General features: G+C 38.7%; 2 protein-coding genes and 2 non-coding genes across 5 annotated transcripts; 2 read left to right on the top strand and 2 right to left on the bottom strand.

Annotated features, from left to right (window-relative positions):
* Nucleotides 1-4246: 4246 nt before the first annotated feature.
* Nucleotides 4247-5229, top strand: LOC120766349. Its single transcript, XM_040091779.1, has 3 exons — nucleotides 4247-4264; nucleotides 4325-4572; nucleotides 4644-5229. Exons 1-3 carry the CDS (start codon nucleotides 4247-4249, stop codon nucleotides 5227-5229), a joined length of 852 nt encoding a protein of 283 aa, XP_039947713.1.
* A 199-nt stretch (nucleotides 5230-5428) lies between these two features.
* Nucleotides 5429-5500, bottom strand: Trnag-ucc. Its single transcript has one exon. It is a non-coding gene; the product is annotated as a tRNA-Gly (tRNA).
* Nucleotides 5501-5802: 302 nt separating this feature from the next.
* Nucleotides 5803-5874, top strand: Trnag-ucc. The gene has a single exon. It is a non-coding gene; the product is annotated as a tRNA-Gly (tRNA).
* Nucleotides 5875-7544: 1670 nt separating this feature from the next.
* LOC120782309 lies at nucleotides 7545-19108 on the bottom strand. 2 transcript variants are annotated; one of them, XM_040114529.1, is made up of 14 exons: nucleotides 18696-19108; nucleotides 18357-18567; nucleotides 17498-17569; nucleotides 13855-14090; nucleotides 13707-13792; nucleotides 13332-13634; nucleotides 12365-13271; nucleotides 11935-12294; nucleotides 11400-11857; nucleotides 11235-11333; nucleotides 10852-11162; nucleotides 10495-10771; nucleotides 10260-10415; nucleotides 7545-10194 (listed from the first exon to the last, which is right to left on the bottom strand). In XM_040114529.1, the coding sequence occupies exons 1-14, from the start codon at nucleotides 18886-18888 to the stop codon at nucleotides 9994-9996; spliced, it is 3870 nt and encodes a 1289-aa protein (XP_039970463.1). In that variant the 5' UTR covers nucleotides 18889-19108; the 3' UTR covers nucleotides 7545-9993. The 2 variants fall into 2 exon arrangements, with proteins under 2 accessions (XP_039970463.1, XP_039970471.1); XM_040114537.1 differs by lacking the exon at nucleotides 17498-17569.
* Between the last annotated feature and the right edge of the window lie 1474 nt (nucleotides 19109-20582).

Consider the following 20582-nt stretch of genomic DNA (forward strand, 5'->3'; position numbering starts at 1 on the left):
TACCCGGAAATTGTAAAAAAAACGTAAAATATTTAATTATTCATCAACAGTTATTTTGTCACCTTCAAAGTAATCTCCAACAGATATAATACATTTCTGCCAACAATTTTTTCAGACCTCGAAACACTTTTCATAAGCATAAGCGAATTTAGTTTCATCTCTTCGATCGACTGAAAACGGGCGCCACTTAGCGGCAATTTCAGTTTGGGGAACAAGAAACAAACACAGGGAGTGAAATCTGGTGAATACACTGGTTGATCGATGGTAGTCATTGCGTTTTTGGCTTTAAATTTGGTCACAATCGTGGCTCAATGCGATAGTGCATTATCATCGTGTAAAATCCATAAATGGTTCTTCCATAATTCCGGCCGTTCTCGGAGATGGTCTTACGCAAACACCTCAATACGGCCAATAGAACTCTTAATTGACCGTCTGTTGCTCCAGAACAAATTCATGATGCACCAAGCCACAAATATCGAAAAAAGAATGACAATCACCTTGATTTTTGAGCGGCTTTGGCGTTTTTTTTTTTGTTTCGGCGCATTTTTTCCGTCCTTTCCGTTGATTGTTGACTTTTTTGCATGTCAAATTCATAAACACATGTCTCATCGGCAGTTATAATGCTCATCATGCATACGCGATCGGAATTTGCACGATCAAGCATGTGCAAAGAGACCTGTTTACAGCAATCGTTTTGAAAAAAAAATCACATTTATTGGAACGAGTCGACCAAGAATGCGTTTCATACACAAAAGATCAACCAAAATCATTCGAACGGACTCGGGAGAGATGTTTGTCATCTCTCTAACATGACGATTTTGTCTTTTGAATCTCGCGGCTATGTATAAAGCGCTACAGAGCTCGTATCTGGCAATACTATACACCTTTGAAAGGTCTTGACATAACCTACAAAACGACGCTATGCATGATTAGTTTGGATATTGCGCTCAACAGTTATAGACGTGTAAACATGGAGTTCACTAACGCCGAAGTTCACGCTATTTGAAAGTTTTCCTTCGTTAAAAGCAAATCCGCTAGAGAAACGTTTCATGAGATTAATGGTGTTTTGTCGGATGGTACTCTATCACTTCGAACTGCGGAGGAATGGTTTCGACGATTCAGAGCGGTTGAAAATGACATCATGGATAAGCCAGCCGGCGGAAGCCCTGTGACGACGAAAAACCGGCGTGTGGCATCTCGTGATAACGCCCTGAAGATGGGAGTTAGTCACCAAATCCTTTTTAACTATCTGTAGAATGCTGGATATATAAAAAAGCTTGCTGTTTGGGTGCCACATAATTTGACCGAAAAGAACCTTCTGGACCGAATCAACGCCTGTGATATGCTGCTGAAACGGAACGAACTTGACCCATTTTTGAAGCGGATGGTAATTGACGACACAATATGGATCACATACGAAAACGGTCGTGGTCGAAGGCCGGTGAATTGTCCCAAACAGTGGCCAAGCCGGAATTGACGGCCAGGAAGGTTTTGGTGTGTGTTTGGTGGGATTGGAAGGGTATCATCCACCATGAGCTGCTCCCATATGGCCAGATGCTTAATTCTACCATCTACTGCGAACAACCGAACCGCTTGAAGCAGGCGATCGACCAGAAGCGTCCAGAATTGGCCAACATTGGTTTAGTGTTCCGACAGGACAACGCCACACCACACACTTCGTTGATGACTCGTCAGAAGCTACGGGGGCTCGGATGGGAGGTTTTATTGCATCCGCCATATAGCCGGGACATAGCGCCAAGTGATTACCATCTGTTCATGTCCATGGCGAACGCCCTTGTTGGTGTAAAGTTGAACTCAAAAGAGACTTGTGAAAAGTGGCTGTCCGAGTTCTTCGCAAATAAGGAGGGGAGCATCTAGGGGGGTATTATGAAGTTGCCGTCTAGATGGAAACAGATTATCGAACGAAACGGCGCATATTTGAACTGAATCCAATCACTTTAACACATATAAAGCATTGAATAAAGAGCAACAAAGTGCAAGGGAGATATTTTACAACTTAATATTTTCCTTGTTCGATATTTTTATTCATTATAAAAATCCCAACGCACTACTGAGGTGTACCGACTTAAGCAGCTGCTGGAAACAAATTTGTTGACAAATTGCACTGATATTTGGCATTGTAATTAAAGGCCAAATATAATATCTGGGAATTTTTTATATTAAATTACAATTTCCGGGTACTTTTTTATCACAATTTATAAAATATAGATTTTTCGGACAGTTGTATACAAAGCTTCAATGGGGTATACCTCCAATGAACTTTGACCAACTCTTTGTATATTGTTTTACCCTTCAATCCCTTCTGGTTGGTTTTTGCCGCTGTGAACTGTCCCATTCATAGCAGAGGTATTGTACCGTTAGGTTCTTCATTGGCAGAGGTAGTTATACATCCCTTTGCCCAGTGTCGTATGTCAAAGCAAAACTAAATGGAAGATAATAAGGGACTCGCGTGTTGGATGTAGCTAAGAGGATTTCTGCCTATCATATAGCTGCCATTCAAATTGACGGTTCAAAATCAAGATACAAATCTTCTTCTTCTTCGTCTTAAGTAACATTTTTCCGATTTAAAGGTTATTTATATCGAACATTTCCTTTCCTTTTCGAAAAAAGGTCCATCTCACGTAACCCACAAGAGAAATTAGCTATGACGAACGTTGGGCAACACTTTCAATGCTCACACGAGTATTGTCTGCTTCGCTGAATTGTTAATTACTTTAACCATACTTCTTAATTTACTACACTTAATGACTGCAGGCAACTACACTGGTACTTATATGACCAACAAATCATTTTCTTCCAAACTATCGACTAATGTATATTGCTCCTACGGTAAGTCGATAAGATTTAAGAATAACTTATCCGCGTTGATCATTATTTTGGCACTTTCCAGCATTGTAGAAACCTGTTTCCAGTGCCGCAGAGGGAATGGCCTCTCTGATCTATCTATGATGGGCAATTGGGCAATTGAGAAAAAAAAGTCTGGAAAAATCGTTGCAGAGCACCGGGGCGTCCGGACTATGTAGGAATTGTTCGCCATCTTCACACCTCTCTCGGTCAGTGCCTATTTCTAAAGCATGTCTGCTGTCTTATCTTAATTTTTCAGGTTGAGGCTTTAGGCACCTTAGCGATACTGGGCGAGTCCAATTATTTATCAATTTCTTACTGGATGCAAATGTAAATGCGACATTTCAAGGAATGATCCACTTGTAATATCCCATTTAAATAATTTACGTTGTACGGGTTTAAATGATTCAACTTCATGGTCCTAACCCTCTTTTTCTGATAGACGTAACCAAAGAGATTCGTCTAGAGATCTACCAACTAAATTCGGCTCCCATCTTTGTACCGCGTGATGGCAATGTTCAATTGAACATTTCCCCAATTCTCAGTTTATGAGTTCAGCAAATAGATCCCAATTGGCTCGGCCTAAGCAATAAACATTTGAAGGGCTTCAAATAATATATCACAATTTAGTTTTAATTCTTTATAATTTTTATAATGCCTATAATATTATATAAGGTAATCAGTTTGCATTAAAATTTTCATTATGCAATGCGGAAGATGATTATTCAATAGAGAGTGGGCCAAGTATGATACCACCTTATAATTATATATATGCATGTAATTCTGTTATTGGGTTAAACCGCTCAATAAGTATGCTAACATCACTTAACACTCATTGAAATTCCGGCAAAGTGGGCTGCCACTGGCGCCTGCACCGCTCTTTGTATTGAACCGGTTAAGTTTGTATAGTTAATCAAAATATTTCGTTTCCTGTCAATTCGGCGATTTAATTTAATCTACTTTGTAGTAATTCGAAAGCTTAACTCAAATATTAAAGCAACGCTGAAGACCACGGCGAAGAGAGCGGCTGATTGGCGTTAGCAGGAAAGCGAAAGGTGCAGAAAATAAACTGTTCTACGTGACCGTTTGCAGCAGTCCCTTTGACGCACACATCTTTATTACAGCAGCTCGTCCATACGCAGTTATCCAGGGGTGCAGAGATATTGGAAGATTTGCTATTATTGTTGTGCTAGTTTTGCAAGCGGCTGATATGGGCATAGCCAAGCAAAATCTGTATAAAAAGGCTTCGCATTTCCAGAGATTATTCAGTTTGTTTCTTCGACTTGTTTCAGCAGTTAAGCTTGAATATAACTAAAATTTGAGATCTCCATACCACTTTCAGCCAGCAGCTAACTAACGGATTAAGAATTCAAATACGAAAATGTCCACTAAAAATATGGTCAGTAAAAGTTGGTAAGCTCGTAGCAAACGAGGCATTAAAAAAAATTATCTTCCACAGTTTACACATGTCTTCTTGTTATACGCCATCGGCTGCATTGCCACAAGTGCAGGTGAGGGAAATGTGGAGGTAAAGCCGTTAACACCGGAGAAGTCCTTGAATCGCCGCAGTCTGTCTGGATTTGGCAGCGAGTCAGGGCATACAGTAGCTATCAGCGCCAGTCCTTGGTTGGGCGGCGGCAATGATGCACATTTCGGTGGCGGTTTTGGGGCCCTAGCAGTCAGTGGCTGGAATCCTTGGAAGAGCTTGTAAAACAATAACAATATTAAATAAAAATTGCTCATAAATATTTTGAATTCTCAATCTGCTTATATTGCAGTGCTGCCAGTCACAGTTCGGCGCCGTCACCCAGCGAGGTGGCTAATGCCATTGCTTCGGCAAAGCAAGCTTCAGCCAATGTACTAATTGCGCAACAACAAATGCAGGCCGCTAAAGAGAATGTGCTCAATCAGCAACGCATGGCTATGGAGAAGGAAACAGCTGCCGCCATACTTACACAGAAGTCCGAGGCCGCAGCCGCTATTCAACGCTCCGAAGCAGCGGCTGCCGCACAAGCTGTAGTGTTGGCGCAGCAACGTTTGGCCGCCTCGAAGGCCGCTGTAGCGCATCAACAACGTATTGCTGCGGCGCGTGAAGCTGAAGCAGCATCGGCATTGCAACGATCGGCACATGCCGCAGCGGCTGAGATACAGAAAACCGAATATGAAGCCTCCAAACTGGGACAATACACACGTAACGGTAATGCTGGCGCGGCACATCATCTTACCTTGACCAAGGATGTGGCATTCAGTCCCATAACGGCAGGCACCAATCACGTACCCAATGTGCAGTCGTTAGGTCCATGGGCGAGCAGTGGTGGCAAGGGATCGGCTGGTGGTGGTGCTGGCTCCGGCGGTTGGCTGTAAAGCGCTCAATTTGAAGTTCAATATATATACGCACATGTTTATTAGACTCCATTCAATAATTTTTTATTTGTTTTATTATAACTAATTTATATATTAATTATTGCAATAAAAAAGCAATTTGCTGCATGAAATCGTAAAGTTTTTTTTTTAATTTTAATTTTTTTAATTAAAATGAAGAGTTACAGCAAAAACCTTGTTGTGCGTCGGCCGGGAATCGAACCCGGATCAACTGCTTGGAAGGCAACTATGCTAACCATTACACCACCGACGCACCTATCTACCTTCTCTCCCATTACATATTTGAACACTGTGAACGTTCTGCAAATTTTGTTTGCACTAATTATCAATTTCGGTATACAAATAAAAAATGTTCAAAAAAAATTCTGTAATACTTGCGTAAAATAGCGCCGTTATTTATTTTCTAATTGTCATACAAATAAATAAAAATAATTATTCTTGCTTCTGAATTTCTCTGTAAACCTTAATATTTTTAGAAGTATTCCTTTGACTCACGCTGTGTTGCAAACATTTGCCTAAATATCAAAAAGCTCCTTTGGCAAAATATAATTTGTTGCGTCGGTGGTGTAATGGTTAGCATAGTTGCCTTCCAAGCAGTTGATCCGGGTTCGATTCCCGGCCGACGCACATAATTTTTTTCTTGTAAATTGTAAAGTAGCCATTTAGTTAGTTAATGGTAATATGATAAATTTTTTACTTAGATTAATATAGATCATTTCAACTGTAAAATTTAATTAAGCGGCAGCGTAAGACAGCAGTGTACCGATATATATATATACCATAAACATACCAAGTTGTATTTATATTCTAAGCGGAAACTCTCTTTTCGGTTGATTCGTACAATATTTAAAAATCGATGTCACCCTGTGTATCAGCTGCTCAAAATGGCGCGTTTTAATTTTTAAGTGCTAGAGGAAATTTGCAAGTCTTCGATATCCGCTTTTATTTACAAATAAAATTTGTATTCAAGATATCTATTTATATATTGTGTTTCTGTGTAATAATAAGTGTCAATTATGTGTTGATTAAATGCAACGTGAAGAATCCCCCGATTTTTAACAGATTAACAGATTCAATTTGGGATTCGGTGAAGTGGCATGCGCTCAGCGAAAGCAAGTTTAAATTAAAACTAATAATTGTAGTGCTTTTTAATAAGAATGTGTACGTTAATAAGGATGTAAATGATAAAAACAAATTTTTACATGATCGTTTTAAAGAGCAAGTAAATTATCGCGAAATGAAGAACTCCGATTATCAGGTGGAAGGCGTGATGCAATATTGGCTAAAAGCATTTATTAAATAGAAGAAAAAGTAGTGTTCATAAAATAATATAAATATAATGCAACGCCAAAATGGTCTTCAAGACAAATTTTTTAATACATCAAATCAAACAAATTCGGTTAGTCAGTTGGAGACATGGAATATTCCGTAGCATTTCCGTTAAGAAGGTAAGTCGCGTTCTCATCAATCTCAAATCCCGATTTAAATTCTAACTGATAAGTTTATTAGTATACAAGGAGTGTTATCAAAATAATCGAACTTTTTGAATATTGGATAGAATGCACTTTATATTACCTTTGAAAGTTATTATTTAGTAAAAATACGCTCAACCAGCACTTGCATAGATCTTTTTGCTGCTTAAGTGGCTGGAATAAAAACACAGAATTCTCCTTTTATATTGGTTTCCAGTTGTGGAAATAGAAAGAAGACACATGGTGTTAGATTAGGCGAATATGACAGGTGTTTGATGTGAGCAATGCGTATTTTCAACCAAACTCCGTTCAATTTTTCGGTGTTCCTTTAATTCAGGTAAAACATACGCACACAGACATTTATTTTAATCAAAAACGTGTTAATGTTTTTACACGCATTTAATCCTTTAGCAAACATTGGCGTTGTAAAATTTGCATTGATAACAATACTCTTTTATTCGTACACTACTTACTATCTCTTCTCCAAAGTGTTTCTACAGCTTTTTCCTTTAAACAGTTAAATAAACATATGTTTTTTATTATTGTTTGCAACATTATATTCATAACACTACAATTTATTAGAAATCGTGTTCATATTTCACATTTAAATCAGCCGCATTTACATTAATGCAAATCGCTATCAGAATTAAATTTGTATCAACTTTTTGTTCATTTTGCAGTAATAATATTTATTCTTCGTCATTATGCACTTAAATGTAAATTTATGTTTAATTTAATATGTTTAGTATGTATGTAAATATTTTATATGATGTACATGTGTAAATAAAAACAAATATATTTTATAGTGGTGGCCGTATTTCGAGGTTTGTAAAATATTAAATTATTTACAAAAACAAAATATTTTATAATATATAAATACGTATAAAAGTATAATAGAAGATAACACTGGGCAAACTTGTGTGAAAATATTTGTTGTTTAATTTTACGCTTATGTGTGTGTGTGTTGTCTGCATTGTACTCAGGTAATACTAGCGAATGTGAAATATTATAAAAAAACATAAATATACATACAACTATGGCAAATTTAGTTGTCTGTATAAATAAAATACTTGTACACAGGTTTATGTTTTAATAGAAGTACGTGGAATTGTTTGTGGGAATTAGCGCATGTGTTGCAAATGACTGATTGACAGGTGGTTTATATGGTAATTAAGTTGTTTTTTCCTTTGTTCGTGTTAATATGTGTTGTGCCTTTCCGCGCCAATAAATATATATAATTTATTCATAATTTTTATCCAACGTTTAAACATGTATGCGCCCATATTAACTGTTCTCTGCATACATTTTTGTATTGCTGCTAACAACATACTTACATATATATAAATATAATTAGCATATTTTTCGTTAAATATAAATATCATTTGCAAAAATGTTCACTTAAACTTCATACTTCACATCTGCTGTTAATTAAAAGTTCGTAATTATAATTTAATGTTTGACATAGGCTTGTTTGTATTCGGTTTTTTGTGAAGCTAAGTTGTTCGCTTTTTATTACCACAGCGCGTGGTTCAGGTGCCGGGGAGACCGCTGAAAGGAGAGCAAAGCTAGCTGATAAGCGCAGACGGGGGAAGGACTAGGGTTAAGGTTAATAGTTTTATGTAAATATCTATTAATATTTTTATGTATAATATTTGTATAACTATTCATCGCTTGTATATAAATTGTAAATGTCGTATTACTTATATTTGCTATTGATCAACATCTTTTGACTTTCATAATAATTATTATTTTCTGTATTGTTTTGTTTTTCATTTGTTACCAAATTGCATTTATGTATATAATATATTCGTACATAGAATTCGTATTGATAATTTAATAATATAGAATTAACATTAATTTGTTAGTTTTGTTGCTACTTAAAATGTAAATCTCATTCAAATTTTTGGTTGCGTTCTTATAAGGGCGTTTTGACTACGGCTAGATAATAGATTTTTGCTGTACCATCCACTTTCCGTCAGACGTAACTAGTTTGCAGCGAATGATTTAGGAAATGCAGTATCTATGATTGCTTGAAATGACATTATAATGGCAATATGCGGAATATATAAATAAAACCGTAAAAAATTCTTGCGAAATTGTTAATGAATGTGCGCTCGAAAGAAGCTGCTAAGATTTAAATGAGAACTTTATTAAAAAGCCATACGCGCTTTATTTAAAAGTGGATAATTCATAAACCGAGACCATTTATTTGCAAAAAATTCTTTTGTGGTGCACTAAAGTGAAACCAAAATAAATAAAAGGTAATAAAACAAATAAAAATAATAAAAAAAATAATAAAACAATAAAAATATAAAAAATGAAAAAAAAAAAATAAAACTAATAAAAAAATAGTACTTCGTGTTAACACTTGTAAAAAAGTAGAGTTCTAACGGCATTGCCATAAACAAAATGGCTTTAAAGGATACTCTTATAATAAATAGACTTAGAGCTATAGAAGAGAGCTGCAAGTAAAATTATAAAAAAAAATATTACGTAATATACATAAGTGCGATATTCGAGTTCAATTTGAGTAAATATGTATGTTATATAGTAACTATATAAAGTAGAAAATGAGTTTTCATTGCCAGCATGGCATATTAAAGCAAGCACTTATTTATATGAAATCGTTTCATGGACTACGCTACCGAACTTGATTATTTCTCTAACGAATTTGTAAAAAATGTACGCAGAAAGAAAAAAAAAAGAAAAAAAGTTTTCTAAAAAAGTAAAGCAAAAAACTGTTGCAACAACTGACCAATGCAAGAATTGCAACTACAATGTCAATATGGAAATATTGAAATGGCTCACTTAATATTTACTTTTTGTTCGCACGACTAGATGCCTTATATGGATGTACAATAAAATAGTCATACAGCAGTTAGCTGTATGTATGCGCGTTGCACATTGTAAATTTATAATGTATGTGTATATGCTATGTTATACAAATATATATGTATATGCCTGTTGATTAATATGTATGTATGTATATAACTACTATGAATGCTCCATCAATACATATGTGTGTATATATACTATATATGAACGAATGCATATGGAAATGTATGCGCATGAACATATGACACTCGTTGTATGAACGTCTGCTGTCAGTGCTGCAACTACTTCACATACAAAACCACGCGCATTGACGCGCATTCATATGCTGCATATAAAATACTTGCCAATTTATATGTAAATTAAAAACCATTCTTATAATTTATTAGCTAACTTTAGCTGCTTTACGCAGACGTACCGCCCTATACACTAGACGGCCGTCTTAAACCGTTGTGCCATATGCGTTGAAGACGGCGCGCGAACTGTCTGTGTCCAGTGATATATCTTCAGGGCTCGCTAAGTCAACGCGCACATTCGAGTTGGTGCGTCGTCGCGCCGTTTGCGCGGCACCCCAATTGCTGAGCGTCCAATGGAAGCCGGACGTTTGTACCGGCTCCTCGGACACTTTCACCTGCGTGCAAACCTATTGAAAGACAAATAATTCGCTGTTATTTAGGGTGCATTTGAAGGCACGTGCGTTCGGCTCACCTCACGGTTAACGCAGGGCAATGTTTCGGTGCCGTTGCCAACAATGCCTGAGCCGGAACCGGAATCACGTGTGCTGCCAATGCTGCTACTAGTGGCTAACGAGTCGTTACTAGATTCTGTTACAACACCGCGATAGCGGGCAACTGATTGTACAGCCTGCAATAAGCGAAACATTAGATAAATCAGTGTAATTGATATAAAGAGAAGTTGAAGAAGTTGTTGCTGGTGTGCTTACCATCACATCACCGCCTTGACAATCCTCGATTGACTTGAGTATTTCCCACACAAGTTCCGAGTCGAGCGGTATAGGATTTTCGGAGTCACGATTGTGTATAGCGATGGCAATGTGCACAGGATGCGGCACAGGTAACGGTATAAGCAGCTTCTCCGTGACGCTCTTCTCGTCCGTTTTCTTTTTCCACGGACGCCAAGGTTTCAGCGGCTCTGGCGCTTTCGCGTTTTGCGAACGGTGTGCGCGCACACGTGGCGTCGTCAAGCCGACGGACATGTCTCTGTTACCATGTAATGTAAGTGATAAGTTACAGTAATCTTAATTAGCATTACTTATGTATTAAAATTGAACTACACTCACCGCTTTTCTGGCTTCCTGAAGTTGAGCGTGATTCTGGAGCGCGGATTGAAGGCCGTCACTTCGAGGAATGGCAAATGCACTTGCACATTACCACGCGGCGCGTACACGTTACCCAGCAAATCCAAACCTTTGGAACCTATCACATCGGTAGCGTTTTGTACCATTTCTGTGTAACGTGTTAAGTCGAGCGAGGGATGCGGTTCTAGTTTAAAATGTGTATCGTTCTCAGTCAATGGCGTTAGAAAATCTAAGCTAAATATTTCGGTATACATGAGACCGGCCAGACCGGGCCAATCGTTTACGCTAAGGCCCTGCGAATGGGAATGAAAGCAAGATCATCGTGAGTTTGCGTTTAACTAGCAGTAAAGTTGCTTGCGATTTACCTTATTATCCCAAAAGTCATCTTCACTAATGGACAGCCTGGCAATAACATGTGACGGATAACATTTCTCTAATATATGGGCGGCCAGTTGTATGGCAATCTGGAAAAGCAGCAAGTGCTTTCTTTGAAAGCCCTGGATTTCGTTTTTTTTTTAATTCACACTAACCTTTAACTCCTTGGTATTTAATTTTATGCGCGTTTTCACCTGTGTTGTCAGCGAGGTTTGCAGTTCTCGTCTCCGCTTTTCCAACTTTTCGTGTAGGGTGCTCATTAGATCGTGTGCCTCGCGATCCAGTGTCATATACGGCCCTGTCTTCGCCAGCTGTGCCGAGAATGGACCAAAGCAGGCTTCTACGAATTGACTGAAATCCTTTTGCGGCTGCAGTATGATGCGCTCCATGGCGTGTTGATATGCCTGAAGTTCGTCCAACTCCATTTTCGCCTCAAACGCTGCCAAAGCTTGTTCGGGTTTGATGATAAAATAGTAGTCGAGCGCTAGGCCCGGTCCAGCTATACGCTTGACAGCAATGCTATCGGAAGCCGGTACACGGCCACATTTTTTTATGAACAAGTGAAACGTCAAAGAATCCCATAGCAGTCGGAGCGAGAAGCGGGCCACACCAACTAAACAAAAAATGTAGAGAGTTTGAGATTGAAAAAGGGAAATCATTTAATTTACAAGCGCTCTTATCGACGCTTACCAACTAAAATTATGCTTGATGCCAGCGGACAGCAGAACGTAGCGACCAAAACGGCTGCAACCGGTTGTAAAAGCCCCTGTATCATAACGTTCCAAATAACAGCCTCCAGAAGTATACAGTAACGATTGCGCGAGTTATCCGGACAGTCCAAATCGTAAATGAGTATCATATAGAGATGCAAAAGCATTGTAAATATAGGAATCCAAAGCGGCGCGGTTAGCGCTAATGCAATACTGAGAAAACTGGTGGCTAAGCAAATCAACGGAAATGCGAATAGTATGATAAGAGTGCCGAGAAAGCCCTTAAAAAAATAATTCCACACTCGATTTAAGTTGCGCGTCAGTCCTTTGCCAATGAAGCCTACGCATCGATAGGAACAGGGACGGTAATTTCATGTAAACTAAAGCAATGTAGAACTGTGTAAACTCACCAGTGTCCGGTTCCGTTTCGAAGTGTGTACGTGATTTTGATATGTGTCGCCAGAGTTCGATCAAGCGTGAGGCCATCGTCTGCGTAATGCTGGTCTTGCGCGGAAACAGAGTGCCATTGATCTGCGACAGCTCCAAGTCCGGCATGAACGGCTTCACACAGAAGAGCGCACGCAACCCTAATGGACTGCACCAGGGCACCAATATGCCGAGCAGAAACATCATGTTCCATGTCCAACACCAGGTGCGCTGCAGTAAATTTAGTAGACGCCAAAGTGGCCAGCGCGTGCTGGTTGTACGTATGATTTCCTTCTCCACCAAGAATACCGGCTGACTGGGATCAGAGCGTGGCGTTACGATCGAGGTAGCCTGCTGACTAATTACTGTAGGTATCACATCCGATTGACCTTGAAAGTTGCGTCGTATTATCCAAGCACTCGGCGACCATATACGGCAAGCCCATTGGAAGCTGCGCGTCGGCGTTTTCGCATTCTTAAGCTCCTTGAGTAAAACTGGTTCGCGCTCTTTCATGAACGCCAAGTCGCGACTAAGAAAATAGGCAGTTTGGTGCAAATTATGTTTGGTGCACATTTTTAGCGCCTCCTCATGTGCCGACCAGGCGGATTTGCTGAGTTTGCTTTCCTCGGCTTTGCGCAATTTCGAGCGTAGCCAAGGCGCGACACGCGACAAAACCGAATGATCGTTGGCAAGACATTTCTGATGATCTTCGCGAGTGCGCTTAATATCCTTCTGCACTTTATCCATCGCCTTGTACATGAACACAACAGATTGTGCCTGTTGAACTAGAAGTTCGGGAATGCCATCACCCAGCTCCGCCAATTTGGGATTCGATAGTATGGAAGAGTAGACGCGTTGCAGGTATTCCTTCATAACCGCCTCATTTACTTCCTATCAACAAATTTTTTAGCATTAATATTAGCATTAAAATAAAATTTATTAATTGCTTACCTCCTCGATTTCCTTGTCGCTGAGCTTTTTGGCGCGCAGCTCTGCAATGAGGCGCTCGCGAAAGTGCAGAAACCAGCCGCGTGTCTCGCGCTCCAATATGCCGATAAGCACCGGCAATGCTTTGCGCATGACATCACGACAGAACAGGCGCAAATCAATCTCCTGACCCTTGGGCGTGAGAAAGAGATATGGAACCGGTTGCGTTACCTCACAGCTATTGAAATCGAATTTTTCCATTGTGGCGCGACGCAGCATTTTGCGCACGTACGAACACAGCCCATCCAGACAGTCCTCGAATTCGGGCTAAAATTTCAAAAGAAAGTTATTTAACGTACAAAGTAACAAGAGTATTTCAGCAATTATTGCTACACTTACGCGGCACACAAGCTCCGCGATTAGAAAGCGGCAGCGCTCCTCCTTGATTTTATAATCCAAGTTATGCGCGAGCAATGCCGGCACGCCTACAAAATAACACAACAGCAATATATATTTTAATTTTTTTTTTTTTAAATATTTTACATACCGATAAACATATCGACCAGCTTGATAATACCATCTAGCAGCGCTTGCGCGGCGTGCACTACCGAAAAGAAATGTCCAAAAATGCGCGCACGCGCCGTCACAACAATGAAACGCGCGGCCAGCGCCAAGTCGCTGAGGAAGGAATCATGGGCGCGCAATGTGCCCTTCTGCAGCAGCTGCGACAGTCGCCACTTGTGCACCTGGCCGGGAAAGTGCAAGCTGGGTACATCGAATTCACTGTGTCAAAAAGTCAAGAGAAGAGAAATTTGAAAAAGGAAAAATGCAAAGCAGAAGGAAGGTGGGCAACTGCAGTATGCGGAAATCAATAAAAACAAATCAGTTCCGGCGAAGTGCGCTACTAAAGTGTGGTGTTTATGGGCGTACTATTGCGTTAGCGGCGCTTCAATGTGAAATGTGCCTTGACATGCTGACAAACTACTAAGCAAATGCATATGCGAGCTATGTACATGTTAAGTAATTGCTTTGTGGCTGCGCAGCTCCTGGTAAAAAGGAAATTGCGCTTTTATTTTTGTTGTGTTTGCTTTTGTTTTCTTATATCGTTCGGTGGTTTGTATGCGTATTAATTAAAGAGGAATGCGTGCCGCGAATGCGTAAAATGTCAGCGAAGAAATGTCAAACGCCTAGCGAGCAGACAGCTCAGCAAATGGGTGAGGATGAGGAGCAGAGGAGCCGATTGCTTTGTTGTAAGAGCGTTTTTATTTCGTTTTTGTGCTTTTTGAATTTGGTGAGTAACTAATATTTTGCTTATTGGTAGATAAATAGAAGTAGACAATGCTATGGTATGAAGTGATCTTGGCAAAATTATAGCGGGGACTTTCGAAAAGCTTTCGAAACAATCGTCAAGATTTTGGTTTAAATTTCAACAAGTTTAAATATTTTGTACAAAGGAGGAGCAACGAGTTTGGAACGAATTAAGCAGCAAATTTTTTGAGGCATCGCAATGTATTCCAGTGAAGGTAGCGATTTTTAAATTTCCACATTTTAGATTAAAAATTAGACCTTCTATTTTAAATTTCAATTTTGAGACACAGGTCTTTCTGATACATTTCTTAAGGACTTAGACGAAGAATTTTTTTCGATTACACTTTTATTTTGAAAAAAAAAAAAAAAAAAAAATGTTGCGAAATTTTCATTTTTTTGTAAAAATGTCTGCAAAAAAAACGAGTAATATTTTCAAATAAAGAGCTTTTCAATAAGGGAGCTAAAAAAACAGTTTGGGATATCGATGAAATTTTTTATTCCTGTGAAAGTACATTCGAAGCCATTATATATGGAACTCGATTTCTTTAGCAAGGCTGCCCCGGGCCCGAAATTCAGACGCTGTACCCAATTTCCGACGGTTTTCAAGCATAAATCGGCCTATACTGCTGCAATTTCACGTTCGATATTCGTACGAAGTTCATCAATCATCGCTAGGCATAGACTGTAGACTTGGCACAGGAAATAGTCTAATGGCATCAAATCCACGGCTGGGCCGAGGGATTGGATCATTTTGTGATATAACACGTCCACCAAACTTGGTTTTCAGTAAATCGATTGGGACAATCGCTGTGAGGCTTGTGGCGCCATCCTGTTGGAACCACATATTGTCCAAGTCCATATCATCCAATTCGGGTCAAAAATATTCGGTTATCATTGAGTGGTAGCGATTCCCAGCACAGCAACTTCCCAGTCTAGATCATCACGGAAGAAGTACGGCCCAGTGACGTTGCCCATAAACAGCACCAAACCGTAATTTATTCGGCATGCAATAGTGACTCATGGAGTATGTGTGGATTACTGCCTGACCAATAACGCAGATTTTTCTTATTGACGAAGCCATTCAGCCAGAAATGACCGTCATCGCTGAAGATGATTTTTCAAAGGAAATCCGGCTCATTTTCTAGTTGTTGCTCAGCCCAATTCACGAGCATTCTTATGTCAATTTGATCTTGTAAGGATTTAGGCCAAGATTTTTCGCAAAATTCGCCACAACAACATCACAGAGATGCCCAACGCATGAGAACAATGAGAGAGACTAATTTGGGTCTTTCTCAATTGATGCGCTAGCGGCAGCAATATTCTCGACACTACGGGCTCTTCTTCGTCTCACTGGCACGAGAACATTTTGTATTGTGCCTGTGGATTACAATTTTTCCACTAGACGCTCAATTGTTGATCTGACAGGACGATTATGGCGACCATAAATTGAACGTAGGGCTCTCACAGTTAAGACCACTGTCTCCGACTTTCGTTAGTAAATTTAAATAATTTCGAATCATTGTTGGATCGAATATCTTTCCATGATGAAATGCCTTACTGAAGAGAAATATCTAAAGAGCGGGAAAAAATATGTTTGCTGTCTCTATCGGTCTGCTTTTGGAGCGTCCCTATTAAAAACACTTTTATCTGCCGAATGAACTTCAAATCTGCGGAGATTATTATCAAATATTGGGTAGTCGAAAAAGTCTTTTCGTATTGTGACAGCAATGGTAACAGGAGACGAAAAGTGAATCAAATACTAAAATAATGTGCGAAAAAGATCATGGTCCTAGCGTGGTGAAGCTCAACAAATGGTCGTAAAGTGAGGATTGACGCCTCGAAACTTATGCTGAGTGTTTGGTGGGATTGGAAAGGTATCATCCACTATGAGCTGCTCCAGCCTGGTCGAACGATTGATTCTGCATTTTACTGTCAACAATTGATGAGATTGAGGTAAGAAATCGAAAAAAACGACCAGAACTGATCAACAGAAAGGCCCTCGTCTTCCATCAGGACAACGCTAGACCACACACATTTATTATGACTCGGCAAAAACTGGGTGAGCGTGGCTGGGAAGTTTCGATGCATTCACCATATAGCCCGGATCTTGCACCATTGGACTACCATTTGTTTCGGACAATGCAGAACTCCGTTAATGGAATAAAGTTGGCTTCAAAAGAAGCCTGTGAAAATTACTTGTCGATGGAATAATGTCTTTAGCGGAAAAATGGCAAAGAGTGGTCAAGCAAAATGGTACATATTTGGTTCATTAAAGTTCATTATAAATATAAAAGAAAATAAGTTGAAGTTCGATTAGAAATACGAAAAGACATTTTAGACTAAAGACTAGACTAAACTATATATGGCATATGTAGAGTACATGAACCAATTTGATATATAAAATAAAAAAAAAATTGATTTTTTGAAATTCACAAGTGGATATAATATATTGCGTTAACAACTCGTTTGCAATTACGGCATATATAGCCATTTAATACAATAATATAAGCTTTTAGGAGAAGTGCACATCATTCTGAAACAACTCGATTTTTGAAGATGCCCATAAATGTCAGTGTTTGAAACATGGAATTAATTTAAATTCATTTTAACATAAACACATACAAAAAAGCAAATATGGAATTGTATGAATATATGTATGATAGTATTTATGTATATCTTGGCAATACATACAACTGGCCTCTACATATGTACATATGTATGTAACGCAGGTATTTCGTACGCAGCTCAATAAACAAAACATTGAAATCGAAATTAATTATTTTGTAAACAAAAAAAATTATTGAAAATGTACACAAAAAGGCAAATATATGCATGTATGTGTGTATGAATATTTTGAATTTGTTTATTTGAACGGTATTTACCCATTTTTACGTATTGTTTCCAATTGTGCCAAAGTTAATTTCTTTGGCTTGCCGTATTTATCCTTTTGCAAGCTTTACGCGTATATTTTACAACAATTGCAAATATTTTGGATTTTTTATTTTCGATTTTAGGAAATACAGAAAAGAGATTAACATGATGTGATATTGAATACAGAATTGTAAAACAATTAGAAAATAGCAAAGTGATATTATTACTAAGGAAAAAATCAAGCGCCATACAATTAGATTAATAAATTAAGGAAGAAAAGCAAAAATACGAAAATCAACTGTTTATTAAAACCAAATTTCGATTTCGAAAAAATGTTTGTAATTTGCAGCAACGCTGAACGGTGTGTAATGCAAAGAGTGTAAAATAAAAAGAAATATGCAAATTGATAGCGAAAGATCTAATTATGAGTTTATTTGAGAAAATCTCTGCCAAGCCAAGCCTGAGCGGTGAGCTGACTTTGATGACTGTATGCTAAGCCGTGATTTTATTGATAAAATAAATACAAATTAATTATTAATTTAATGCGAGTAATAGAAAATTATTAAATATTCTTAAATAAAATTACATAATTGTTTTTGGCTCAACTTTAGTACCCAAGCGCTAGCAGATGAGCACATAAACAAATAAATTGACCCGCATTGTTAGCAATAATAACCGAGAGAATGCAAACAAAAAAGGAAACAAATATTTTTCACAACAACAAACAAAAATCACAATTGAAAATAACAAAAACAAAAATAAAAAAAAAACAAAAACAAAAAACCAGACATAAGAAAAAACATAACAAAAGAAAGAAAGAGAAAAAAACACAAACTTATAGGCGATTATAAAATCGATAAAGTGGCTCACCCAGACTCGCGCAATGACTTCAGCTGCGAATTGGTGAGGCGTCGCGGTTCACCGCTGCCATCCGATGCAACGGCATCCAACTCATCAAAGGGCGGCGCTATAAATAGGTCGCGCAAATTAATCGGTCGCGTTTTGTTGCGGTTACTGACGCTGTTCGTTGCATTGTTGACGGTCAGTACTAGTGTTGTTGCGGATAGCGGTTGCGGGAGTACTGCGAAACCGATGACATCGTCGCAACAGCAACAGCAACAGCAAAAGAAAAACAAAACAAAGTAACTTAGCGTAAATAAGTGTGAGTGTGTGTATGTGTGTATGTATGTATTTTGTGTCAAAACTCACCGATTGGGAAGGTTTTCCAATGATACAGAAACTGTTCGGCTACGTGTTTGATTTGTTCGACCAGCTGCTCGACTTCGGGCGGTGCGCCAACCAAATTAACCGTAAATTGTACAGGTTCACGCTCTGGGCCGGTCAATGATAGTGGACGTAGATGTGTACCGGAGGCACTGCCCGCTAGTGGCAGCATTGACATTTTTTTTATCCACTAATCTTTACGAGTTTATTCGCCTCTACTTTTTGGCGTTTGTATGTGTTGATGTAAAAGTTTTTCTGCTATCAGCGGGTCGTCGACTTTGTTGATTTCGGTTAAATTATGCTCTATTACAGCATTTCGCTACATCATCGATAGTTATTGAATGATTAATTTTGGCTTTGGGGCGTAGATTTCATGGATTTAGAATTGTAAATTTCGTTGATTCAATGGCCGAGATTAAAATTTGTCTTTCTAAAAATTTCAGAATTTCTTTGTTAATACGAGTTGTCTAATAAAATATTTCATTTTTTGTATGAGAAAAAATTTGTTGAAAAAATCTGTTTTTTATCCGAGGAAATCCATGTAACCCCTTAAACTACATTAACCAAATTCACCCAGAACAAGTCTCTTAAGCACCCCTACCGACATTGTAAAAATTAATGGAATTGAAAGATAGCCCCGTCCTCTAACCATATAACGGTACCGTTAAAAACTACTAAAACTGTGATAAATCAAGAAGAGAAAATTACGTTTGCAAAATTTCAAAACGATATCTTAAAAACTGAGGGACTAGTTCTTATATGTATATACAGACAGACAGACAGACGGACGGACAGACAGACGGACCATTTTGATCATTTATATATATACTTTATAGGGTCTCCGACGATTCCTTCTGGGTGTTACAAACTTCGTGACAAACTTTATATACCCTGTTCAGGGTATAAAAAATTATCGCTATTGGGGTGAGTCCAATCCTCGTGTGATTCAGGAAACGCAATTGCATCCTCAAAAATACCGCTTGTTGCGGATTGTGGTATGGCAAATCGGGTCTTATTTCTTTTCAAAACGATGCTGACCGACTTTTTTCACAATTTGATGAAATCGACGCGGACGATCTCTATTCCATGAGGACGGTGCGCCGCTGTATATGGACACATTGCGTGCAAAGTTTGGCGACTCGTTAATTTCATTAACTTGGCTCATTGACCGCCAAGATCACCGGTCGCTTTAACGTCTTCAGATTCAGATTCAGAAATTAAAGGTTTACGCCATAGAACAACGACGCTCGAGGAGCTTTAAGACAACATTCAGCGATATATAGCCGAAACTCCAGCCGAAATACTGCAGAGTGGTCATAAAAAATTTGCGCAAAGGGGTGTATATATGCAAACGGCCGCCATTTTGTTCAAATCATAAATGGCATAAAATTATCCTCATTAAACAAAAAAAAAATAACATATTTTGACCATATTTAAAGGTTTTATTTCACTTCATGTCGTTTTAAGATCACTTTGTTGTTGTTGCGACGGTTATCCAGTCTCCGTTAGGATGGTAAGGTTCAGATAAGTTGTCACCGAGGTCATCCAATGGTAGACCCAGGAAACGTGCTGTTTCGACGGGGTCTGACCATAGGGAGAGAAGTGTCAAATGTGACCAGCGTTAGCTGAGCATGCAAAGCGGTGGTTAGAGTCATGCATTTTACAGCTTTTGCAAAAACTGACGCCGGGCGACCTTCCCAAGAGACCGCAGGCAGTTTCGAAGTTTTCGAGCCAGATTTTGTTCACCGGTCCCATTTCTGGATCAATGATGCCCCTGAGAACGTAATCATCAATGGCAACCGTTACGCGACAATTTTTTTTCAATAAGACGGCGCCACTTCCACACAACACATCAATCAATGAATTTATTGA

The sequence above is a fragment of the Bactrocera tryoni genome, chromosome 1, assembly GCF_016617805.1.
Source record: "Bactrocera tryoni isolate S06 chromosome 1, CSIRO_BtryS06_freeze2, whole genome shotgun sequence".
Taxonomy (NCBI): Eukaryota; Metazoa; Arthropoda; class Insecta; order Diptera; family Tephritidae; genus Bactrocera; species Bactrocera tryoni.

Bases quoted from the DNA above. Each gene is read 5' to 3' on its own strand.
- LOC120766349 (XM_040091779.1), top strand. The intron at 4,573-4,643 runs GTAAAACAATAA...CTTATATTGCAG, and splicing joins TGGAATCCTTGGAAGAGCTT to TGCTGCCAGTCACAGTTCGG.
- LOC120782309 (XM_040114529.1), bottom strand. From the start codon at position 18,888: ATGTCAATGCTGCCACTAGCGGGCAGTGCCTCCGGTACACATCTACGT. The intron at 18,568-18,695 runs GTGAGTTTTGAC...TCGGTTTCGCAG, and splicing joins TTGGAAAACCTTCCCAATCG to TACTCCCGCAACCGCTATCC. The intron at 13,272-13,331 runs GTAAGCAATTAA...ATTTGTTGATAG, and splicing joins GCGACAAGGAAATCGAGGAG to GAAGTAAATGAGGCGGTTAT.